Source organism: Chelonia mydas, chromosome 7 (genome assembly GCF_015237465.2).
Source record: "Chelonia mydas isolate rCheMyd1 chromosome 7, rCheMyd1.pri.v2, whole genome shotgun sequence".
Taxonomy (NCBI): domain Eukaryota; kingdom Metazoa; phylum Chordata; order Testudines; family Cheloniidae; genus Chelonia; species Chelonia mydas.
Window position 1 is genome coordinate 55,697,452 of NC_057853.1, and position 26,483 is coordinate 55,723,934.

Below are 26,483 nucleotides of genomic sequence, written 5' to 3' on the forward strand. Positions count from 1 at the left end.
GCCAATTGGGCAAATTAATTGGGTTTAAATGAAGGCACCTGGAGCCTAGGGAGTGAGGAGCCCTGGTAAGGCAGGCTGGAAGTTTAAGCTAGACAAATTCAAACTGGAAAGTTGGTGTAAATTGTTACCAGTGAGGGTAATTAACCCTGATATAAATTTACCAAGGGTTGTGGTGGATTCTCCATCATTGGCAATTTACTAAATCAAGACTGGATGTTTTTCTAAAATATTTGCTCTAGGAATTAGTTCGGGGCAGTTCTCTGGCCAGTCTAATCCTGGATGATCACAGTGGTCCTTTCTGGCTTTGGAATCTATGAAGCTCCACCAGCTGCAGAGTGATCATTGTACGTGAGAGCCCCCAACGGTCCCTTGGTTCTCTGTTCGCAGCGGCTCCTAGCACCTGTTGCTGGGTCCCTGGGCCTAACCCATTTCTGTAACGTCAGTTGAAAGGCACACACAGACTTCAGTGGGACCTGGATCAAGTTGGTGAGCAGGAATCTAATAGCCATCTTTGTAGGTCATTTGGTTGTTAGCGCATGAAGAGAAAACGTAGGGCATTCACTCGCAAGTCAGTTTGCACCTGTGACATTCTCTCTGGTGCCAAAAGGGAGGACTGGGGGGAAAGGGTCAGGTTCTAGGTGTTTTGCCAGCGTGGACACACATTACACTCGTCGTTTAAACGGCTGGGGAGAAAGTCTCCACTGAACGGCATGGTTTATGCACTTTTACTTCACTGGTCTGAAACAAATGAGGCAGGAAACTTCCAGTTCACCTTCATGTAGCAAGCCCCCAACCAGTTCCAAACCACTGGACACAGGTGGAGGCCCATGAGACTTTGGCTGAGAGAGAGAGAAGGTGCATCTGGGACTGAGGATCAGAACTGCTCTGAGCCAATGGGTGAGGAGAATTCCTCCAGTTGGCTGGAGGCACAAGTAGGCTGAACACTTGGAGCATGGTTCTCCATAGCAGCATATAGACTCTTATACTGACTTGCTTTCCAGTCCGTAAGGAAGGAACGGTCTCTTGTCCAGATGTGCTCCAGCATCAACCAGCTCCCTCCACTCTGGAATGGGAGGCGCATCAGGCAACCTTGGTTCTGCTGGGGTTGGATCAGACTGGCCATTATCAGTTCAGTGCCAGTGCTCTAGGTATACCTCTACTTTTATCCTCCCTCAAGTGCCAGTGACAGGGAACAGGAGTTGCAAGCGAATGACTGTCTCCTCTGCTTGTTTTTTAATTTTTGTAATTAAAGAAATACAATTTTTGACAGTGCAAATTAGTTTCATAATCAGAATGCGTGCACCAACTATACCAGAGCGCGTAGTATCTGCAGTATTTCCTAGTGTAGCTTGGTTGTAGTTTGTTTTGTGCAACTTGCCCACAAAGACATCTGATCCCCTGATAAATACCCCCCGATTGCTAAACAAAGACATGGCTTTACTCCTGCAGTCATCACTTTTTAGGTACTGTGGTCAAAGAAAGGCACATCAACTTTAAATATACTATCGCCCAGCAGGAAGCGGTTTTATCGTCTGCATTTGCTGATATTATTTGGTGGAGGGAAAAAACAATTTGTAGTGTAAGGTGCATAAAAGCTATTCGGCTTTCCTTTTCCATAAACCAAGGCGGGGAATATGCAACATAGCGGGATATAAAACATACATGTTTTAATGGCACCATTTTCTAAAATTCATTGTTAATAGTGAAAATGACCATATTTCTTTAACTGCAGAAGCGTGACCGTCTCTTAATTGTGAGCTGTACTAATTCATAAAGTGCCTCTGCATCTGTTGGCTTTCGGTATATATGGATCCTTTGTAATAGTTGATCATGGTCGATACTGAGAAATAAAATATTCAGACCTATTTTCTTGTTCAATTTTATTCCATTAGCAAAACAGACTTATCTATGGAGAATACATTCTGTAAGGGCACAAGGGTATATTTCAGGCAACAAAGTATGGGAGAAATAACCAAGAGTTTTATTAACAAAAGCACAAACCTTCCCTTTATGTTTCCCTAATCTCATTTCTACATTCATTATTACTGTGTTTAAAAAAAGAGTGGACCAACTTCATTCATGGTGTAACACCAATGAGGTTACACCACAAATGAATTTAGCCTTTTGTATTGAGTTTCTTTATAACCAACGGTAATCTCCATTTTCCAAGAAGTAATTTGCAAAAATGCATAGTGCCATGCAGTGGCAGCCAGGTCACATATTATTCAAGCCTAGTGACTTCAATGCAGCGCAAAGAGGAAATGTCGAACTGTGTTAGATGACACCAAATAGCCCTGACACAAACCAGTCCAGGGGCTTTTCACACACTAGTCCCACTCCAAGCTCTCAGACAGAAGCTGTTCTATTTATTGATTCGACACTGTGAAGATCAAGGTCAAGGTTTGGGGTTTTCAGCTAAAAGGCCATGGAGGCAAAACACATTGTTCCATGTCTCTGATCCTGCTAACACTTAGGTATCCTTATAAGTGCGTGATGGGGGAAGGGGAGGGGGCATTTCTGCAGTTTATATACATGCACACAGCCAGCGAAGCTGGTCTTAATTACTCAATGGTACTGACAAAAAATAGTTACTTAACGAAAGAGGCCTTCTGATAAAGATGGTGAACGGTGCTGATGGGGCAGACATTGAGAAGCTGATTTCAGAGGCGCTGGGGCCCTTCTATTCCCATACCAGCCCTCTTGATCTACCACCTCAGATTTTCATTTCTAAACACTGAGCCATATTGTACCTAAACTAAAAAAAAGGAGAACCAAACCCTAAAAACGACCCACCTCAACCAGGAAACAAACTGAGCAAAAGCACTTCTCAGTCTGCATTTATTGCTTTGCTAGCAAAAAGTCTGTCCATACGCAACAATACAAAACATCTGTTGAAAGACACTGAAAAGAGAACTTTTAAAATTTCATGTAGAAAGATACCACCCTGATTCAAAAAAATTACTGAACCCTCCTTCCATATGAGACCACACCACTTCATATGAAAGCACAGTGATATTTTCTGGCTTCTATTTCTGGTTCCAAATCAGGAAGTTTATGATTAAGATTAAAAAATACACTGCAAATTGGATTTAAAAGCCCAGTTTTAAAAAGTGAATTTGCTTTGTTTTGTTCCTGATGTCACCATCATTTATTAAAACAGAAAGAATTAAAATCTAATTTACTTGCTGCTCGTGATGATGTGTATTTTCACTGACCAAGCTGAGCGAAACGCGAGATATGAATAGACCAGTCAGTTTCTGTTTTCAGTCATTTTCTAGTCATCCAAACTTTCCTGATCTCCTGCACAATTTGGCTTGCAAACACTGCTGGGTCTGAAGATTTGTAAAAGCCTATTTTTAAAAGACGAACTTCTAAACACATTTGAACTGATGTTTCCTGATAATAATTAACTTGTGAAATGATTAAAGTAATAACCAAACTTATTTTGTAACTCAAAAACCACTCAGGATCCACTCTGAGTGAGGTCCGAGTTGCTTCTTGTTTTGCTGATGGGCCTGCTCACGGGTGACGTGTGTCATGGAGCTTTCCAAACCTTCAGCCTCTCATGGAGCTCTGCTCAGACAGCGACGCTGTTGGGGATGCGGTTTGGGGAAAGGTAATAGTAGGGTAGTTTTTTGTTCTTGTTCCGTTCAGTGATGACGCTGACGATCTCATCGAGGTCCTTGCAGAATTTCATCATGGCCTGCTTCACCGGCTTCTCTACAAAGTGCTCATCTGGGTACATACCCAGGAACAGCTAATCATAGAAGACACAAAGAGATCATTCTTGGAGCAGGCTGGAGATAAACCCTGGAGCCCCAACTGTTCTGTCTAAACGTCCCATCCTGCAGTAATGCAACCCCCTCTCCTGGGACACATCAGCACAGCTGCTAGAGACTTTGGTCTGTTTGGATTCTAAAGAAAAGCCGCACAACGTACCCTTTTGCCATCATGCAGCTCCCTGCTTTGGGCAACTACTCCAGTGTCCCTAGGAGGCTTCCATTGTTTCACCCTTTGAGTTGAGGCTCTTACAGAAAGGTATCACTGTACATACCCTCACTCAACCCCCATCCCTTCAAAATGTGTTCTACAAACCTGCATGAATTTGGCCACACAGCCCCTTTGCAAGGTAGGTGAGTATCATTATCCCATTTACAGAGGAGGAAACAGGCAGTGAGAGGCAAAGTGATTTGCGCAGAGCCAGGAACAGAACCCAGATCTCCTGGTTCCCAGTTTATGTGGTTTTGCCATGACCCTCCTTCTGCCCTCTCCTACAACTCTAGGTCACTGTACCCTCTTGGTTGGAGCCATGGTAGAGATACAGTAATTGGCAGTGCACAGCCCACTTGCCAGCGGGACTGGCAGCCGTGATATCACTGCCCAAGTCGTTTGAAGGATTGAGGTCACAAAGCAACTGGTTCTGTGGTTCTACAAGTCGTCAAATGAAGAATGTTAACCCCTTCCTTGCCTGGTGAGATGAGTGAACCCGGAGCAGTCACACTCCTGAGAGAGAATAGACAAAGTCTTGAACTTACTTCGTTCTCCTGGAACTGGCTTAAGGCCCAGACAGCTCCAAGATGCCAACAAGAGCGACCCCTGTCTGGCAAGCTCTCGACAATGTGCTCAATTGTGACTGTCCCCTTTTTTGTAGGGGGAGGCTGCCGCATGGTCGGAGGGGAGTTGGGAATCCAGGAACACCAGTCATACTGAGCAATGCAAAACAAAGCAAGAGAGTGCAATGAAAATCACAACCATCAGCATTTAGGAAAGTCACTAATACAGCATTATCATAGCCACGTAGATCCCAGGATATTAGAGAGACAAGGCGGGTGAGGTCATATATCTTTTTTTGGACTAACTTCCGTTGGCGAGAGAGACAAGCTCTCTTACACAGAGTTCTTCCTCAGGTCACCTGAAGAAGAAGAGTTCTGGGTAAGCTCGAAAGCTTGTCTCTCTGGCCAACAGAACTTGATCCAGGGAAAGATATTACCTCACCTGCCTTGTCTCTCTGATGTCCTGGGAGCACATTGTCAAAACCAAGGAAGATTTTGCTTCTTACTGTGGAGTCTTTCCAGTCCCTCCAGAGCAGAGGTATACTGGCCTGGGATGTTTGGGATACTGAAAGCAACCTACTTTATACAGTAAATTGATGCTATTTTTCCTGGCTGGGCACAATTTTTAATTAGGTTGTCCCAGGCTAAAATGGGTCTGCCTACATGAAGAAAACAGGGTGTGTGTGTGTGTGGCGGGGGGGATAGCAGTGGGGCTGGGGGTTAGAGTCAGGTGACTTGAAACACCCCGTCACCTAGTGTAGATGCAGTTTACCACGTTTAAAATCATGTTAGCCTTGGCTGTAGCCTTGACTATCCCTCAAAGTTATAAAAGGACAAGGTAATAGGATTTTAAAAGGATTAAATTGTGTCTACACTAGATATTAAGGGGCATTTTCAGTCATGTTGGTTAACTTGAATCAACTAACTGAGTTTAGGAAAGCACTTTTTTTTGTAGTCCAGACAGACCCACTGGAAGACTATTCAAGTCTGGTGAGACACTTAATTTGTTCCACGTAGGTGATAAGGGGAGATTATTATACATTTTGTTTTCCAAAGCTGTTCAATATTGGAGAATAAAAGGGATTCTAAAGGTAGGCTGTTTTGTGGTGGGTATACTGCCAGCACAGGTCATGCTGGGATACCCGTTATCATGAAAGAATATATGAACATAGGAACAGCAATACTGGGTCAGACCAAAGGTCCATCTAGCCCAGTATCCTGTCTTCTGACAGTGGCCAATACCAGGTGCCCCAGAGGGAATGAACAGAACAGGTAATCATCAAGTGATCCACCCGCTGTTGCCCATTCCCAGCTTCTGGCAAACAGAGGGTAGGGACACCATCCCCGCCCATCCTGCCTAATAGACATTGATGGACCTATCCTCCATGAATTCATCTAGTTATTTTTTGAACCCAGTTATAGTCTTGTCCTTCACAACATCCTCTGGCAAGGAGTTCCACAGGTTGACTGTGCATGGTGTGAAAAAATACTTCCTTTTGTTTGTTTTAAACCTGCTGCCTATTAATTTCATTTGGTGACCCCTAGTTCTTGTGTTATGTGAAGGAGTAAATAACACTTCCTTATTTACTTTCTCCACACCAGTCATGATTTTATAGACCTCTACCATATCCCCCCTTAGTTGTCTCTTTTCCAAGCTGAAAAGTCCCAGTCTTATTAATCTCTCCTCATCTGGAAGCTGTTCTATGCCCCTAATCATTTTCATTGCCCTTTTCTGAACCTTTTCCAATTCCAAAATATCTTTTTTGAGGTGGGGCGACCACATCTACATGCAGTGTTCAAGCTGTGGGCATACCATGGATTTATATAGAGGCAATGTGATATTTTCTGTCTTATTATCTATACCTTTCACAATAATTCCCAACATTCTGTTCGCAATGTAGCATGATGAGTCCCATCGTGGGACTTAAAAACAAGCAAGTGTCTCAGTAAACTTTAAAATGGCCTGAGATCCACTTCCTCATTGGTTGAGGTTATTGAACTTTTAAAAATTTTACCCAACGTGACCTAAGAGTCTAAGTCCCATTGACTTTCCATGAAAGTTAGCCTTCTAAATCCCTTCTGAAAATGGGACTTAGGCATGTTTGAAAATTTTACCCATAATCTAAACACTGTAGCCAAAATGTTCAAATCCGGGACTCAAGTTAGGCACCAAAATCCATATTTAGGCATTGAAATAAGTGGCCTTCCAAAAGGCACGGTTCCCATGGACTTTGATGGCGTTTGCATGTGGCTAGGCGGGTATTTTAGCATAGAAGAGCAACTGAGTGTGTAACCATACATTTAAAAAAAAAAGTTCCCAGTCCAAGCCACTGTGGCTGCACATCCCAACTGATATGAGCACTATTCATCTTGAAAAGAAAGTGTGAACCCCACGCAGGAAATGAAGGGATTAATGAGGGCCCGAGAGGCCAATTAACCCACCTGGATGCATCTGGAGAGTGAGCCAGGCATAATTAAAGGTGAATCTTAGCTGGGGAGGAGCTGGCTGGTTGGTTTAAAGACTGGCAGGCTGGGGTTGCTGCAGGGAGAAACTCTGCAGTCACTCTCTGGGACTAGAGAGTGGAGACAGCGGGAGGATCAAAGAGGAAGTCTGGGAGAGAGTTGGCCTTGGGACCCACTCCTGAGTAGAGAAGTCTGGCTAGAGGCCCATAGAGACATGGAGCAGCTGCTGGGGGTGGAGCAGACTCCGATGGGGAGCCCTCATACTGGACTAGACTCCTGGAAGAGAGCTCTTTCAGGCGTTAGATTGAGGAATGAAAAAAGTCAAGTCTGAGGAAGGCAGAAGTTGGTTTTAAGATTCTGCTGTTGGTTTGGGATTATGTTGGGAGAGTCCAGTGAGTCCTGGCCCTGAGAGAAGGGTGAACCTAGGGATGCAGGGGGGAGAAAGCCCGGGAAAAGACCACAGCAGGAAGAAGCTCAGGGAGGAAGCTGGGGGTGGGTCTGAATAAACAGACCCTGCCTGCTCACCAGAGGGTCCCTGGGCTGGAACCCTCAGGAGAGGGAGAGCCTGGTGTCTCCTACCAGCCACTGGGGAAGGAGGCATGAAGCCCCCCGGATATAAGGGGATAGGGACACTGGAAAGCCCTGAGCCACGGGTGTGCAAAGCGCAGAGGATCCAGCATCGGGGCCAAAGACTGGACATAAGGAGATTGGACATTTGTTAGACTCCCTGGTAGGGAGGGGATTAAACATGACCTGGCCAGGGGGCTGAGTCGCGAGAGGAGGCGGGCCACTGTGGGACTGGGGCGATGGTCAACAGGAGACACCCGACGAGAAGAGAGCTGCTGCTCCACACCCAGCCATGAGGGTGGTGCTCCAGCAATGCGTCCAACTCTTCTACACCCGTACCTGACCAAAATTCACAGCTGCGTGCTGGGCTGACGCCGTGAATATCGCCACAGTGAGATATTCCGATAGCTTCTCGCGGGTCTTGATTGTCTTTGGAAATCCTAAAAGGCGGAGGAGAAGAAAGCTGGAAATAAGGTTTGGATCAGTTATGGCGCACCTGAGTTATTGGCCAGTGGTAGGTCAAACAGTGCACGGCTTTCTGGTCCTGGCTTCTGCTACTGATCTGCCGGGTGGCCTTGGGGCCTCTCTGATCCTCAGCAACCCATCAGTAAAATGGTGGATACACTGGTCCACCTCACAGGGGGTTTTTAAGACTTCACTGATGTTTGTAAGGCCCTGTGAGATCCTCAGGTGAAAGGTTCTATATGAAGGCAAAGGGTGTTTTTATATTTAAAAACAATTCCACTCTATACCTTCTGACCAGGCCCCCAGCAGCTAAGGACATGAATGAGAGCGGAGAACTCTCAGCCATTCCCCTTTCACCTCAGTTCACAATTCAAGCTGTGCTACGTCTAAAAAGTCTGGCGAGTAAATGACCTAGGAAGAAGAGGGACAATGATGTGTGATTAGCCTGAAGGCAGCATTTAAGTGATGGTGGGAGGTGGGGAAATGACAATTCTAAACCTGCGCGGGAAACAACGGGAGGAGGAACAGAAATATTCACATCAGACACCCTTAAGACTAGGTATAACCAAGTGGAGCTCCAAAGAGGTGATTGCAGAGAAAGCCACGCTTTCGTTAACCTATGGGAGGCAGCTGGGGGAAGACAAGGGAGTAGAGGGGTCTCCTGTGCAGAATGCTCTTCCCACCAGCACAGATTTCCCCACCCTTCCTTGAGGCCAGACTGTGGAGGGAGGGGGAAGAGGAATGCGTATATAGAGTGGTGAGACCAGAGTCACATAATCTATGGGCAGGTCCAATTCCAGCCAGCTACTTCCAAGAACGGGGAAGCAGAGAGAAGAGAAAGCGAAAGTGAATCCAGCTTTGAAAGCGTTGTGAGGGTTGCACACCTCCAAGTGTTGAATACCTTAATAGCAAGGCAGCGATGGCATGACACTGGGTGAATCTGAAGGGCAGGGAGATACAGGTATAGCCAGTGCCCTCCCTGCTTACAGCAGGTCTTGGACTAGATGAATCGAAGATGCTTTTCTGTTTATTATTTGCATTGTCCTGAGGCCCCGACCATAATAAAGGCCCCATTGTGCACAAAACTATACCTGTCCCAAGAAACTTACAAACCAAACAGACAAGATGAAGCCCAGTTATCCCCAATGTACAGACAGGGAGCTGACAGACAGATTAGAACCCAGATCTCCTGAGTTCCAGCCCAGTGCCTTAACCACAAATCTGGGAGGGAGGGACTCCAAGGCTTTGGGGTGTGTCGCTTTGAGTGTTGGCTGGCACCATGGAAGTCTCAGCCCTGACCAGGCTGACACATCTCACCTGAAGACTTGTTGCCGTTCATTCCATAGACATAGACGTCTTTGACGAAGGCCTGGAGCTCGATGTCCTCACACACAACCTCATCGCTCTTGTAGTAGATGTCAATCACGTCCATCATGAAGCTTCAGCCACAGCAAGGGAACAAAGAGCAGAAGGGAAGCCCTGTCATTCCCTGGAGACCCTTTGCCGAGGTGTCTCAGAAAGCACAACAAACATTGCACTGGCAGGCAGGCACAGCCGCAATCTTCCAAACGTGCATTTGCTCCCAGGACAGGAGGCAGCAGAGGGTGCAGGGCTCCATGATCTCAGAGGGCCTCATTGATGGCAATGTGGCTTGGGTGGGGAGTCCCCCTAGCAGCTCCAAGTCATCTGCAGCTATGGCATTATCTCTGGCCTTTGCACATCTCCTTCAGCCTGCTCAGAATGACATCACTCCCTGATTCCCCCACCCCTGATCTTTGACTCCCTCCATTCATTTTCTCTGGCCTCCTCAATCAAGTCTGCATTTCTTGCCTTCCCCTTTGAGGCTCTACTCCTGCCTAGATCTCTGATGACATTTCTTCACACTCCCTTCTGCCCAGATCTCCCTTTCTCTCCTCCTCCATCTTTACACTCTTTGCCTGGAGCTCCTTCCTAACCCGGTGCACTGAGTGATCAGCCTCTCTCTATTCCAACACTTCCATTGAACTCCCTCCCTCTGCGAAGGCTGCTGACACGAAGTGCTCTTAAACAAAATCCTGCAGCAGCCGGAGATAAAGCTCTCCAAATTCTGCACTTTGAGAGTAGAGAAACTGAACTACTCGGTAATGAAGGATGATTCACTGAGGACCAGATTCTGACACCCTCCCCCATGCCATCTAGCACCTGCAAGCACTCCCATTGGCTGCCATGGGGCTATCGATGGAGTAAAGTACTATTCAGTATTTGTAATGGCATATAAGCAAGATTAATCAGTAAAGGGGAGACAAACACCACCCAGTGCATCAAGAAAATAACCGCATGAAAGTTGGGACTTCCTTGCCTTTCATATGGGATCTAACAGTGCCGGGATACTCAAGATAAACAGCTGCCAAACCAAGAGCTGAGCATGGGAGAGAAGAACATGAACCGGAGTTTCCAAATATTATGACTATTAATAACGTGCACTAATGCTTTTCACATGAAAGAGTCCCAGCAATCAGTAAGATAAAGATCTTTACTGAATTCACTTGAAAAAGTCATGTGATCAGAGATGAAAGGGCTTTTAAAAAAAAAAAAACCCAAAGGGGGAAAAACAAGAATTTTTGAAAAGCAGAACATCAGGGAGAACAGCCATATGAATCAGTTAGTTCTGCGAGTGTGATTCAAATGACTGTGTGAGAATGCAACTTTTTACTCAGTGCATCTGCCCTGCTGTGCGTGTACACAGTCCGAGCTGCTGGCAAAACTCAGGCCTTGTCCACACGAGAAAGTGGCACTGGTTTAACTTAAATTGCTTTTTAAACTAATGCAAATCCCGGTGGGGATTTGCTTTCAGTTCAAGAGGGCTTTAATTCAGTTTAGCTGAAGCCTAGTTTGGTTTAAGCCAGAATAAGTCACTCTGAAACCAAAATAACGGCCTGTCCACATGTGAAATCACAACTCTCTAGTGTGAATGAGGCCTGTTGGCCCTGCAGAGCTAACAGCTCTGGGACAGGAAGATGAATTCATCCATCACTGACAGAACAGTTGATTATGTTCCATCTTGTGGCCAAATTCCACCCTCGTTTAACCCCGTGCAATCCTACTGAAAAGCATGTGGCTGCACAAGTGTCTCTGGGGGCAGAATTTGGCCGGCAGAATCTCTGTCGCTGGTCAAGACACACAAGAAGGAAAGTACCTGGCATGACTCCCAGAGCCCAGGTTCAATTTGCAGGGCTGGCAACAAACTTCCCACCTCTCTCGTCTCCCCCCGCCCCCAACATTTTTACTTACAAGAAAAGACAGGCAGGTTTGATCCAAAGTGACAAATAAACTGGAACCCCAGGATGGAGTTTCTGCCCCTCCTTTTTAGAGCAGAAGTGTCACAGACACAGTGTCTCTTACCTCTTGATTGCCTCCCAGACTTTGATGCCATCATCCCGATAGTAGTAATATGGAATATCTTCCTTGCTGTCCATCCCTTTGGCTTTGATTTCCATTGGGAAGCAGAGGGAACTGTAGGTAAGTTCTTTCATTGCTCGCTGGACCATCTGCACATGTCCACCTCCGCCAGTGGCATTCGCCTTCAGTGTAAAAAACGAGACACAAGAGCATTAGGAGAACATGGCTGCCCTTGCCAAGGCCTCACACGCTGTCTTGTCTGCCTCCCAGCAGCTGGTATGGGAGCAGGTCCGCACGTTTTTCTGCAGGAGAAACTCAAACCTCCATGTGAATTACTATTGGCTTAGCCAGACTGAGTGAGACTGCACATTTGGGTTTGGCTGTTTCACACTCATTTAGCGGATAATCATTCATACCCAGGGTTTTTCCAGACTGGTTTTCTCCCACGTACAGCATCTCCTAATAATACCTTCCATTTATTGCCAAAGGATCCCAAAACACTTTACCACACATGCATACGCACACACACCCCAGAATCACCTGGCCTGTCACTAGAACGCAGTCACTTCTGGGGTGGAACATGCCAGCAGCTTAACCATGCACCATAATTGTACACAACAGTTTACGACAGGAGGTGAAGATGGATACAGCATCCAATTCGAGGGGCGGTAAGGGTGGCAGTATGTAATTACTCAAATTGGAATTTGGCCAAAACAACTGGATCACATCTTACGAAATGTGCTATGGGACCGAATCAGAAGTGGCCAAGGCTTCAGTTTACATCTCATGTGGAAGTATGGCATGCCCGTAACAAGCTGCATCGTAACAGCATCAGATTAAATATTTCGAAAAAATGTTCTTCCCTCTAAGTTTCTCTCTGTCTAACATATGGCCCCACGACCTTCCTATCACTCATCTTATATTTATTGAATTCTAGCTGCTTCTTAACCTAATCATCTGCATCTGACCCCAAATGGAAACTGCTCTCAGTGGAGGCTCATTTATTGAAAGACAGCAAAATCATTATCTGCAAGCATCCCAAGCTGCAGTAATTCACACAACACTTATCTCATTTTCATTGGTTACCAGCTAGCCTCCTGCCTGCCTGATTCTCTGCCAATATAAGGCAGGGTTTTTCCTTCAGTGAGCAGTTACCTGTGAACTTCTGCGTGGAGTTGCCTGCAGTGCATACATGATGCGGTACCACAGACACGGTGCTGAGAAGTTCAGAGCAGATCCAGTGATGCTTAGCTAGTGAGATCTGAAACAACTGCAGCCCAGAGTGGAATGGCTGCAAGTTGATAGCAGCAGCAGTTCCAAAATTCATCATCATCACAAAGCCATGACTCTACTGTTTTTTGCAATTCAAGGAAATGGTGGTCAGGACTGACACAGGGGACTGGTGATCCATAGAAACCTATCTTGCTTTCAGCATCGCTTCTAGCAGGGTGTTTAGTGAGACCTGGTTTATCTCCTTGTCTTATCAGACCCTTACACTATTTTTCATAAACAAGCCAGTTTCCATGCAAATAATTAAACACTTCAAAAATGAAGTCTAAGAGCTACATTTAAATAAGGTTAACTTTTGGGCATAAACAACACAGCAATGACATCTAGTATTCAACACACAAACACCATGGGTAAACATCTTCACAAGCGCCTAAAGTCCCATTTTCACGTCTGAAAACGGGCCATAGCCTCCTAAATCACTCAGGTGCTTTTGAAAATTTTACCCTACAGCCCTATAATGTACAAACATACCATGTGTTTGCCTCCAAAACTATAAAATTATACATACCTGCATATAATTTTGTGCGTCTGTATATGCACACATGCACTTGTATATTATCTAAGCTCAGTTCACACAATCCAAACAGCCATTAGTGCCTATGATTACTATAGACCCCATTCAGTTTTGAATTGGTCAATTAAAGGTGAAAGGCAGTATCTTCATGTTGTCTCGTGCAACTTTTTGAATATCTAGCACAAGAAAAAAACCACAGCACAACAGGGAAGGGAGTAAGCCTTACAGTCAGAGGAAGGGTTACAGAGAAGTAGACGGGGGAAGGAAAGCAGAAGCATGATTGTCTCACCTTGTCAAAGAGACCACATTCACAGATGAGCTGCTCTCGGGCTTTGGTGTTGATGGCTATTGTGAAGCGCACATGGGGTACCAGGAGCTGTGTAGGGAAAGAGAAATGAGAAAGGAGCACAGTTTGATTCACCCTTTATGATTTCATCTCATAGCAAATGTCTGACAAGTATAAAGACCTGAAATTCCAGACTTTGATGTGATGTCACCTTGGAGTACAACCAACCAACCAACCAACCAACCAACCAACCAATCTATACAACTAATACAACTTTGTTTTCTCCTGGTTCTTCAAAATATTCAGCCCACAGAAAGGAGAAAAGTGCCCAGAAAGCTGCAAACCTTTGTAAGTTTTGAGCCACTGCTTCTCAGTCAACCCTTGTTGAAACAGAGGGATCATCTCTCTGGCACATGCTCTCGCTAGAATCTATTATTATTCCTTGAAAGCAATTACCTACCTTGAAAAGGGGGTGCACAGCAGGCAGCTGCCGGAACATGGCTATACCAAACACTTCTGAAATTAAGTGTGTCCGCAGAAGATGGGTCACCGTCTGATGCATGTGGAAATCCGAAGAGCGAACCCAAATTTTGGCCAGTAACCAGTCGTATTTGTCATCTGACGGGAGGAAAATGGGATTGTCTGGTCCAGGGGTTTGATTGATCTGAAAGAGTTAAAAAATCATTCTTTAAAACACTACCCATAACAATGCACAGTGCCCCATTAATGGCTCAGACAACAAACATACCTGGATAGCAATGGGAACTATCTTATTCTCCATGTTCTTATACAGTAAGCAGATGGGTGCAGACAGGTACTGTAATGTGCAAGGGTCTGTTTTGTTGGCATCAACACCATCCAGCAGTTCATAGTCCACTAGGAAAACGTTCCCTTGCTGCAGAAAGAGAAAAGGGGACAATACATTTAAGCAGAGAGAGGGAAGGGGGCACAGGAACCGACTCACCAGACCAGAGTGTTTTGCCTCTGACAGTCTCAGATGCTTTGGAGAAGGTGCAAGATACCCCATAGTGGCCTATTACAGAATAATTTGCCCATGTGAGAAGTTTCTTCTAACCCCCATCAGTCAGAGGTTGGTTTATGCCCTGTAATCATAGACTGGCAGTTGGACCAGGTTAGCCCAAGCTGTGCTTCGTTTAACTTACCATTTAAAGACCTAACTTCTTTCTAGGAGGGCTGTTTGCTTTACTGACGTGCATCTTGCTGGGGCTCAACAGCTTTTTATCCAGCTTGGCTTTTCTTATTCATGAGATACGATGATCATTTGTAGAACACATTCGCCACATCTCTGTGGTACTTTACCGGGGTCAACTGGGTTGAGTCTGCACAGTCCAACATTCCCAGTTTGCTTTAGCAAAGAGTTATGCTCTTTTTAGGCATTTGCATTGTGGTCACTTGGCACGTGCCATCACATCACACTGCCAGCCCAGGACAGATTATATACCAAGAGCAATGGCTTATCCCCACCCCCAGGTTTTTTTTGCCATTGCGACTCCACTCTGCATGATGTAGGAGAGCAATTTCTCTAATAGGAATTGGACTAAAACTTGCCTACTCAATACTCAAACTGCAAATGTTCGCCGAGGAAGTGAAAAAAGTGAGCAGAATTGCTCTAGTCTCAAAAGTTAGCTTTGCCATTACAAACCACATGAAAGAAGATAACTGAAACCATGCCAGGATAGCACAGTGATTGGAGTGTTGTTATAATATGGAGAGACAAAGTGAAAGAATGAGTCAATGCTCATTCAATGCTGTACCTTTATTTCCTCTTCCAGAGTCAGGTTCCTTTCCAGGCTGCATTCTACCATATCGGTGGTAACTGGAAGCTTTTTGGGTAGCTCTCTGCATCTTTTGATCATTACAGGATTGCATCCATTCAGGAACTGGTATCCAAACATAAAATCTTCCTGCCAGTGCTGCATCACGTATTCTGAAGGAGACACAAGATGACAGAACAAGGAGTAATGGTCTCAAGTTGCAGTGGGGGACGTTTAGGTTGGATATTAGGAAAAACTTTTTCCCTAGGAGGGTGGTGAAGCACTGGAATACGTTACCTAGGGAGGTGGTGGAATCTCCTTCCTTAGAGGTTTTTAAGGTCCTGCTTGACAAAGCCCTGGCTGGGATGATTTAGTTGGGGATTGGTCCTGCTTTGAGCAGGGGTTTGGACTAGATGGCCTCTGAGGTCCCTTCCAACCCTGATATTCTATGATTCTATACAGCACCCATATCACTACCTGCTGATGGTTTTTGCATTATACTGTGCACAGACCCTCACTAAGTAAATGAGATATCCAGAAAAGGATTGTTTTTCATTATCTTTTGTGTCCTACATGTAATAGGGATTTATAACAGACACTCAAATTAAACTGCCCTTGTAGATAATAAAATATCTTCACTGTTCACTTTCTGTTCTAAGCTATTGCACATTGTGTCATTAAACAACCACTCTGTTCCCACCCACTTGTGGCTGCATTTCAGTAGGGAGTGAAGCAATTCTTGAACACAAAAAGTCTGCAAAGCATTTTGGAAACCTTTTGGTGCTGTAGAGATGTAAGATCATTAGGTATGGGAATGAATTGTAACCATACATAGAGATTCTGCATCCACTTGTACTAGATTAGGCAACATTACACTAACAAAATGCAAAATTCATTCAGCCTTTGTATTTTTTGCCATTCGATTACTTTTGTGTTGCCCTTGCTGTTTTCCACCATTATCTTGTGTTGTAGATTTCATAATGCCATGCTGCCATTCCAGCCAATGAAACATGAGAAAGGAACACACAGTATTCAAATTTCAACATCAGGTTACATCAAAAGAAAGTTCAGTTGATGCCTCATGGGGGGCGGGGGGAGATTTCCAGGATTTCTTATTTTCAGCCAGACCAGACATTTTGATGAGAGCTCCTTCTTGTCTACTCTAGCTTAAAGCAAGAAGACCACAGACATATGGAAACATAAAGATGAATGGATCTGAAAAGTAATATATTTCGAGACAGCAATTGCTTTCTACCAGAAGTAAAATATTGTGGATTGCTTCAAGATTATATTTCCATCATGTCTGCAAATTGCACCGTGATTTTGTAGCTATACTGGAAGTTGGGATGAGGTGGCAACATTTCTCATGTTTGGGACAGAAACCATGGGATTGCAAAGAACAGTAACTTGAACTCATCCTCATATTGGTCCCGACTCTGCAAACACTTACACATATGCTTAGCTTTAAGCAGGGGAATGGTCATATTAAGCATTAATCCTAATTAAATCAAAGTCAACCACATACACAAATGTTTGTAGCACTGGAGAGCCTTATTAGGACAGAAAAGTTATTAGTTAATTTATATGGCTTTCATTTATAATAAAGTAAAGTATTTTAGGAAGCAATCTTATTACATGTAACAAAATATTGTAATCGGGTTGTAACAGCTCTGCATGCCCTTTGTGGCATTGTTTCTTGTATTCAAGAGATCAGAGGCATTACCCATATTTTTGTTAATTCCCTTTTTGCTTGACTAAACAGTTAATAGCTTCAGGGAATCTATGTATAAAATTCTTAACTAGCACCTGAGGAAGTTTAAAGGGATACCATAAATTTAAAAAACCTAAACATTCTTCTGTCTGAAAATTTTTTACCTACTATTGTTTCAAGTTACAGTGGAGATTATCACAATTAACTGAAAGGGATCAGAGAAAATGTGTTTTATTTTGGTATCTGACAGTACTTGGTGTAGAGTCAGTTTCACTGTTTCCCTTTCGTGGTCAGGGAGGGCCGTTTCCCCTGTTTGTGTGGGTCTTTCACACAGCAACACAAAGAGAAAAACGTAAAACAAATGTGATTGTAAAACCCCAAACATTGGCAGGAGAATTTGGGAGCGGGTGTAATCATAGAAACATCAGACTGGGAGAGGCCTCAAGAGGTCCTAAAGTCCATCCCCCACATGTTAAGGCAGGACCAACACATGAAACTACTTGTGATTCATTTTTGGAAAATGACTAGATTCCGGGTAGCATTTTCAAAAGTGCACGTAGGTTTCTATATCCCACTAATTTTCAGTAAGAATTAGGAGCCTAAATCACTTTTGAAAATGGGGCTTTGGTTCTCTGGCCTGGGCCAAGCAGGATTTCTATAACAGTCCCTTCTAGCCTTAAATTCGATGAATTTGAAGTGTAAAGTTTTCAGAAGTACCCAAAGGACAGATTTACAAAGGTATCTAGGCATCTAAAGATGCAGACAGGTGCCTGATGGGATTTTCAAAAGCACTTGAACAGGTTACGTGCCTAACTCTCCTTGAAATCAATGGAAGTTGGGTGCCTGACCTGCTTAACTGCTTTGAAAAGTCCCATTAGGTGCCAATGTGCAGCTTCATGTACCTAAATACCTTTGAAAGTCTGTCCCTAAGTGACTTAGGGACTTTTGACAGTGTTCATAGATTTCATAAGAGCCAGAAGGGACCAATAGTCTGGCCTCCTGCCTAGCATGGGGCAGAAAACCTCCCCGGGGGAATCCTGCCTCCAGCCCAGCTATTTGTGTTTGAAGTAGTGCCTGATTTTCGAGTCAAGGGGTGTCCCTTTGGCCCCATAAACTACAGTTCTAACTGCTCATCTACACTGTGAGTTTCAGACAGCGTGTGGCTGAGGCAGATCAGAACAGACCAGACGCTCAGGCGTGAGCCACTTCCGTTCCAGTTAGTACTAAGAAAGGGGAACAATTAGTCACTCTATGAAGCAAATACCGACAAGCGAAGACAAACCCACCAGAGATTGTATTGCTGATTCGGACAAAGATCTTCTCGAAATCTGCAAAGTCACTCCAGGAGGACTGGAACATGTGCATGAACCGGTTGACATAAAGATTCTCCATCCTATGGAAAAGACGACAACACTAGAAAGCCATTTGCAGCCTCCTCACCAGCCCTTCTTATACTTCTCCCCTTACCACACACACACACAGTAAATTTCATGGTGGTGAAATGTGTTACATTATCCTCTCTAAAGACTGAACTCTGCTGGGCTGCATCTACACCCATCTATAGAACTGCGTTCAAATATTTGGTCTCAAAATTTCCCCCCACACACTCCCTCTTGGGAGAAAGAAAAAGGCAGAACCACACGTGACCGATGCTAGCCATGTCACTTCATCCACGGGAGGGGGCTCGGGTGCTGGGCGCAGAGAACCTGAATGGAACAGACTGGGTGGGGGGTGCTTAGCAATTCTCTCACTGGTACGTTGGCAGTCCAAATCCATGCCACATTGTTTAACCCGATCAACAGCAGGTCTAGATGGCCTTGTAGTAAAAGTGCTATCAGAGCGAAGAACACCTGCCACTGGTAGCACTGGGGAGAGGCATTGGTGTTAGACCAACACTGGGAGAATTGTTGAAAACATTCCCTGTAGATGAGACACTATTTATCTAGCTATGCTAAGTGCATCTATGGCCCCTCATCACTGTGGAATCTGAACACCCAACAAACCTTAATGGATTTATCCTCACAACTCCCCTTTGGGGGCAAGGCAGTGCCTTAATCCCCATTAAACACAGGGGGAAGTGAGGCCCAGAGTGAGTAAGCCATAGCTTCTCAAAGGGATTTAGGTGCCTAGCGCACACTGATTTAAATGGGACTTAGGCAACTAAGTATCTTTGAAGATTCGGCCCTAAGTGACTTCCCAAGGTCACAACACAGGAAGCCTGTGGGAGAGAACACGCTTGAAGCCAGGTCTTCCAAGTCCTAGATCAGCCCCAATCACCTTGCCTGGAATTTCACTCAACCTGGTCTCCAGCATACAAGCAGCACCAGCAGCCGCAGAGCAAGTTTCTCCACAGTGTCCCATCAATAAGCCTCAGCCCTAGAGCAGGAGGGGAGGGAATTCAGCTCCTGTGCAAATTCAAGAGGCACCCTGGGGGGTTTTCACCTTCCTCTGCAGCATGGGGCATGGGCCACTTGCAGGTTTAAACTAGTGTAAATGGTGGATTCTCTGTAAGACCTTAAACCATGATTTGAGGACTTCAGTAATCCAGCCAGAGGTTAGGGATCTATTGCAGGAGTGGGTGGGTGAGGTTCTGTGGCCTGCGATGTGCAGGAAATCAGACTAGATGATCACGATGGTCCCTTCTGGCCTGAAAATCTCTGAGCCTATGAGTTTAAGGTCAGAAAGCTCCACCAGATCGTCTGGTCTGATCTGTATCCCACAGGTCACTAGCATCACCCAGCACCCACACACTAAACCCAGCAAGTGACATTAGTGCTAACTGTAGGGTGGTGTATGATGTGGCCAGCTGTCTTCTGGGGAGTGGACTAAGGGTGGAGTTTTCAATCACACCTACGTGATTTAGGCACCTAACTCCCTTTGAAAATCCTACTCGTCCTGGGTAGGTCTCAGCATAAGAACCTCATGCTTCTGGACAAAAGGTGATTATTGCAGGAGCTACAGAGGATCTTCCCCTTGTGCCTATTACCGAAAAACCAGGATGTGTTTGTTTTATGGTTACCTTCCTCCACCCCCCGCCACATTCCTCTCTTCCACTGCATTCTGGCTGACCTTGTGGACTGTCAGCTCTCTGGCCCTTGTCTTTACAACGGGATCCTGATCTCTGATTGGGGTCCCTAGATGTTACTGCAGTAGAAATAATAGTATGCCCATTTGTTTTGCCTTCATCTGTAACAGGTATGTGCTAAGGACAGAGGCAGGATACTGCACTCAGAGGACCAACCGTCTAAACAAGAACCACATCCAAAACCTACACCAGGAAAATCTAATCTCGGAGTGGTAGAAGAGGGAATGATGTCAATGGGTGTAATCTAGTAGAGTTTAAGCGAACTAGCCAATAATACATCATGTGGGAAGCCAGGCCAGTAGATAGCATTCCTCAGTCTGGCGCTGACATTAATAACTGGCTAAAAGAGAGGGAGAAGAAGTTATAATAAATGGCAACATAAGTTCATAAAACAGTAAGGGTGGGATGCATTGAGAATTCTCTGTGTTATTCAGTCAGTGGGATAATGTGATGCTCTATTTAATTAAGTGAAAATCTCAAGAATCAAATAATCTGATTTAAGAAATAGTCTGAATGCAGGCCTGAAAGTCAGACTCTCCCCAGTTCTAATCCCAGCTCAGACACAGGCTTCCTCTATAGCTTTGGTCAAGTCACTTCACCGCTCTGTACCTCTGTTTGCCCACCTATAAATAGGGATAATCAGATTGACTTACCCCATGGGCTTAAAGTTAGTGAAGTGCTATGCACATGCAAAGCTTTACTATTATTAAAAAGAAATCACTTCTTTCAACTGAAAGGTGAGGAGCAGGCTGGACTGGAGGAGGGCTTTGTCCTGACACTGGGGCTGGAATGGAGGAGAGGCTTTGTGCTGACATTGACAACCTGTTGAGAAGAAACCGACCAGTAACACTAAGGTGAACCAGGCAATGGACAAGGGACGTCTGCGGAGACTACCTGAGGATCTGAAGTAGCAGCTTGTGGGAAAGTGGCCAGAAGAGTGAATTCATTGTCAGTCAAGGCAGATTCGTGCCCCTAGATTAGGACAGCACTAGACACTGCCAGGGAGAGCAAAAGGCTGGGGTGGCAGGAAGAAATAGTTTGCAAAAGGGCCCCCAGAATGTGATGGCAGCAAATGAGGCAAAAAAAAAAAAAGAAAAAGAAAAAGAAAAAAGGTGCTTGGCTGCACTGAGAGGGGAATTTATCCATGAATCAGGGAGATAAGATGCTGAACAGGGACAGGTGTGAAACAGTCCATTTGCTTCTGGGTACCAAGATTATAACAGAAGTAACAAGAGGCACCTGAGGGTGTGCTAAGAGGGAAAGCTGGTGGATCTGTGTAGCCTAGAAAAGGAGGTGATTTACAGGACATCTGATCCTAGTTTATAGGGAACAGAAAGGATCATACAAGGACCAAGAGAAGGCCCTTCTCTGAGCATCAAGAAGGGAGACTAAAGCATGGACATGATTTTAGGCTAAGGCCAGATAACAGGAAGGGCTGCTTCCCCCAGAGGGTCATTGGATGTTGGATGAGTCTCAGGAAGAAGCAAGAAGTGAGCAGAATTATAAGCGAATTCACAGTCCCTACTTGGGAGCTGCCATTCCAGTTTAAACTTCCTGTCCAGCCAGACCCAGCAGGTTCTAAAGCTCTAACTAGCAAGTTAACAAAGCACTTAACTTTACAAAGCTAAATAGGCAGAAAATCATTTCAAACCCTACTTGGGTTGCCAGTTTTGGCTGGACATATTCTTGGAGGTTTCATCACATGACATAATCTTTAATTAAAGACACATCACATGACCTAATCTTTAATTCCTGGAGACTCCAGGACAATCCTGGATGGTTGGCAACCCTAACCCTACCAAACTGCAGCTACCTCTGGGGTGGAACACTGTTGCTTTTTAACAGTGCACAGTAACCACACATGACCCAATAGTTTAGTTGAAGATAGGAAGTGCAGAATATCATACCTGCTTGAAACTGTAGAAGGAGAAGAGGGAGTGAGAATGTAAATCCCCAGATGGGAACAGGACACCAGGATTAACTCCCATATACTTGCAAGATGTGCCGTAGGATCTTTAGATTCTATAGGTGCTTTTGCATGAGACATAAAACAGAAGGCAAAAGACAGCACCTCTAGCAGCAGTGGCTCCTTCTGGAGCATCAGATCAGTACAGATGCTGAAGGAACTGTACCACCTCCAGAATTAATACCTCCCTTCATATTTTTTCTGGCATTGTAGGTCTCCCACCCAGGTACTGACCTGTCTTGATCCTGCTTAGATTGGGAGAGGCCAACATGGAGGTGGCGTAGCTGTTGAAGAACTGAATAAACGAGTCCAATAGAGACATTAAAGCACGTTTTTTTCAGAAGTGGCCATTGATTTTGGGTACCCAACTTGAGATCCTTGGGCCGGATTTTTCCGAAGGTTTGAGCACCCATGTCTCCAGTTGAAGCCAGTGGGAGCTACAGGTGTTCAAAACCTCTGAGACTCAAGCCCAAAGCGCATTTAGGTTAGGCATTCACAAATGGGGGCACCCAAAATTCAAAGCTACTTTGGAACCCTGGTTGTATGCGACCCCAACATACTGACTGGACAAACCCACTCTGCATTCTAAAGAACGGAGCTGGGGTTCTCTCCATAACCGTAAAGTCTTCTCCCCACACCTGGGTTCTTACGAAGTTATACACGTCACTCCTAATGATGCCAACGGGCGTAACAAACTTGAATCCCGAGGCAGCGGGAGGAGAGTATATAACCCAGAGAATTGAAAAGGAAATTATTGGTCTCTGAAGACTCAAAACTAGCACGAGGATCCCAACGGCAGAAACAGTTATTTCCAGCTGCCTGCTTACACTGATGCAACTTGCAATCATTGTGTAATGGACGGCAGCCTCCTCTATAATTCCTGGCTTTCGTCTAGAGCATGAAATTACCAGGCCCCTTTGCTCTGCTACAGGGAGAGACATGCATGCAGCCATGCTCAGCTATTTAAAAGCCAGTTCACTGGAGAGGAAACCACACTGCTTCCTCTTCTTGAACAACTTCCCCCGAAGAAACTCGGAACAAAACTCTTCTCTCCATTGGCAATCAGGGCACTGCATAGGAGTGAGGTAGACGTGGCTGGGAATTGTTTGCAATATGGCATCTTCACATCCAGGTTGCTAGCCCAGCACAGCCATACACTCTGGACTCTGGCACAGAGTTCAGGGCGAGCCTTGCCATTTGCCAGACATCCACACCTTCTAGATTAGCCATCCTGTGCTCCAAACACCGGCTTACACATGACTTTCCTCAGTAACCTCCTGAGATTGAGTTCAGTTTTAAACGTTCCATGTGATGGTGCTTACACCATGGGACTATTCCATAGTTAGCACATTTTCCCTTGGCTCATGTTCACCCCATTCCTCCCAGTTATACCCTAGCAGTTGTACTCTGTGCTTACAAACACCCTTCACTGCCTTTCTCTACAACACAGACCCTCACCTGAACACTAACCCTGTTGTGGGTTTTCCAGTTCTGGGTCCCAGCCACTTCCAGAGACAGGCATCCCAGCCCCCAGCACTGGGATTTTATTTCTTCCATAAAAAAAACTGCTTCCCAATTTCCTTTCCTTGCATGTGTCTGACATATCACATTGCTTCTGAAGGAACAGCTGCCTTAAAGATTTAGGTTCCTAGGAAGTGGGGGTAACCCACTGGAGATGCTAGCTCTCCCCATTCTTCTAAATGCTCTGTGTAATTCTTTTCACTGTTATCAGGATATCTGGTAACATGCTGCAAATACCAGAGCTGGCTTTCACATGTGGCTGCTCTTACTATGTCACCAAAGGGCCCTGCAATGTAGCCCCTTGAGGTTGGGTAGCAGGCATCTTGCACTAGCATAGGTAGCATCTCATTGTGAATATGTGCTTTAAAAGCTTGTAAATAACCTGTGCAACAGTTAAGGGAACTGGCACTGATCCTAATAATAATAGAATAAGGAACAGGTTCCTGGACCAGGGCTGGCTCTGTAATGCCTCTTTAGGGGATCCTCCTGAATGCCTTCGTGAGCATTCACAGCCAGTGTCTGGACTGAGGGAGTAGCCGCAGGACCTTTTGCCAGTTTCTCTTGCATGGATCTCTTTCTGTGGGGTTGCCCCACACTTTGTTCCAAGCCCATGTCGTGACTGTATAACACTGAGTTGCCTGTTCTATGCCAGGCACTGCTCCCTGTAGAGCAAGCAAACATCATAATACCATCCTTCCTGCAGGCTTCTCCAAACGGCATAGTTACAAACACGCATGGAGCCTCCTCCCTGACTTCCCATGAGACTGGAAGGTGAGCCACAAAGCTGACCTGGGCAAAATGTTCGCAAGTAACCCCGAAACCAGAAGAGGCTTGCCTGGTTTCATCACAAAAGCTGAACTCAGCGTTGGTTTGCTTGTAGCTCTGCTAGAGATCATTCAGAGAGCTTCCGAACCAGCCTCAGACTGCAAAAGGTCTCACTTCCCTTGGATCCAATGCAAAACCAGGGGCACAGAAACTGTTTTCACTAAGCTTCACGAGCTAAACCCCAGTGGTATCACAGACTGGAACAGCCAACTTTCACGTGGTCTGGTTAAGCATCAATGATTCGCACGTTTCAGCCACCAGACCCAATTATCTGATGAATCCCATACCCCATCCTATCAAATGCTGGGCTTGGAACCCTGGTTTTACAGTCCCCAAAGCTCTACCACCTGAGCTAAAGGAGAACTCCCCTAGCTGTCAGCAGTAGCAGGTCCCTTCCCCTAACTTTGGATCAGGCACTAGAGCAGAGTATTGCATACTGCTACCCACGTTCCTAAGGACACAGAGAAAGCCAGTGGCAGATCTGAGAACAGCGTTTCTGGGGTGAACTCCTGATACCACTGAAGATCCCCACCCCCTTTCCTCTAACCACAGAGCTCAGTCCCCCTCAAGAAAAGAACCCAGTACTCTGCTCTAACCACCAGAGCGTGTCTCTTAAGCAAAATATTCAGTGCCTAAGTGACTTCACTAAGTGAAAGCCCATGGAACTTGGGCTTCTAGGGACTGCACTTACAAGGATATTTAGATGCCTGAACATGCTGCTTTGCACCTACTGGGATTTATGTAAGCACCTAAATGGATTAGGCACCTAAGTCCCACTGATTTCAAAGGGAGTTAGACACTTCTAAAAATCCCACTAGGTATTTGTTTGCATCTTTAGGGGCCTAAATACCTTAGAAAATTTGACCCCAGGTTACTTAGGTGCTTTTGAAATGTTTACCCTGGGTCTTTAAAAACCACCTCCAAGATTCTCCAGTAGTACTGATCTACAGTACTTTAGAATATTTTGGACACTATCACTGCTTATTGCACATTCTTTCCCCCCTATGTCCTGGCAGCTTCAAATTGTATTTCTCTTCCCTTCTTGTCCTAAAGAACTGAGCCATTTTGTTGTGCACTGCTCAGCCGCTGCTGCATTCTATCCCAGAGGTGGCTGCATTTCAGTGGCGGGTGAAATGATTCTTGTATCTAGTTTGTAAACTGCTTTGGGATCCTGCAGGCTGGTTGGTGCTACATAAATGTAAGATGATATTGTAAAGAGGCCATCTCACCTCCTGCATGGTGAAATAGTGGCATTTGAAGGTTGATAGAGCAGTTACTAATTCCACATCAGGCCCGCCTACGGTACCAAATGAGGAACTCAGAAAGGGATACATTGCAAAACACCTTAAGACCTGAAGAAGAGCTCTCTATGGGTTTGAAAGCTTGTTGCTCTCCCCAACAGAAGTTGGTCCAGTAACAGACATTACCTCACCCACCCTGTCTCTCTAAACACATTATGTCACTGACAATAAATGAAACGATTGTTCTTTAGAAACCCAATAAATATACAGAGAGAAATAATGCAACTAACAACTTGACAACTGCATGCAGAGTTACGCTCGACACAAACAGATCCACTTCGCTGGAAGTCAAATTCATTGACAAATCTGGCCTTTATGGAGAAATGAAACTCAATAATCTGTTCAGCATTTACAGTCTGTTGGCAACAACTGCAGACTTTAGTTACACTCCTTCTTTTAGAAAGAGAAAGCCTATCAAAGCAAAGGTTAAGAGGCGATTTGATCACAGCCTCTAAGTACCCACATGGGAAATATTTGCGATAAGAGAGGACTCTTTAATTTAGCAGGCAAAGGCATAGCCAGAAGTTATGGGTTCAATGCAAGAGCAGGAATTCTCTGGCCTGTGTATTATACAGGAGGTCAGACTACGATCTCTGGGGTCCCCCTTCTGGCCTTACCAATCAAGGAATCTATGAAACAGTTAGAGCTCCTGAAAAAAGAAAAAGGAGTACTTGTGGCACCTTAGAGACTAACAAATTTATTTGAGCATAAGCTTTCATGAGCTACAGCTCACTTCATCAGATGTATGTAGTGGAAAATACAGTGGGGAGATTTTATATACAC

General features: G+C 45.1%; 1 protein-coding gene across 2 annotated transcripts in view; it reads right to left on the bottom strand.

The window, feature by feature from the left end:
- Window positions 1–1,865: 1,865 nt before the first annotated feature.
- ALOX5 (arachidonate 5-lipoxygenase) overlaps window positions 1,866–26,483 on the bottom strand; it is a 53,340-nt gene continuing 28,722 nt past the window's right edge. For both annotated transcript variants that reach the window (XM_037904760.2, XM_043551428.1), the window contains exons 5-14: window positions 18,289–18,395; window positions 15,292–15,464; window positions 14,265–14,411; window positions 13,977–14,180; window positions 13,520–13,606; window positions 11,430–11,608; window positions 9,366–9,487; window positions 7,923–8,023; window positions 4,536–4,706; window positions 1,866–3,757 (exon numbers count right to left, since the gene is read on the bottom strand). In XM_037904760.2, the coding sequence (XP_037760688.1) occupies window positions 3,578–3,757; window positions 4,536–4,706; window positions 7,923–8,023; window positions 9,366–9,487; window positions 11,430–11,608; window positions 13,520–13,606; window positions 13,977–14,180; window positions 14,265–14,411; window positions 15,292–15,464; window positions 18,289–18,395 (1,471 nt within the window). In that variant the 3' untranslated portion in view covers window positions 1,866–3,577. The remainder of the gene's footprint in view (window positions 3,758–4,535; window positions 4,707–7,922; window positions 8,024–9,365; window positions 9,488–11,429; window positions 11,609–13,519; window positions 13,607–13,976; window positions 14,181–14,264; window positions 14,412–15,291; window positions 15,465–18,288; window positions 18,396–26,483) is intronic.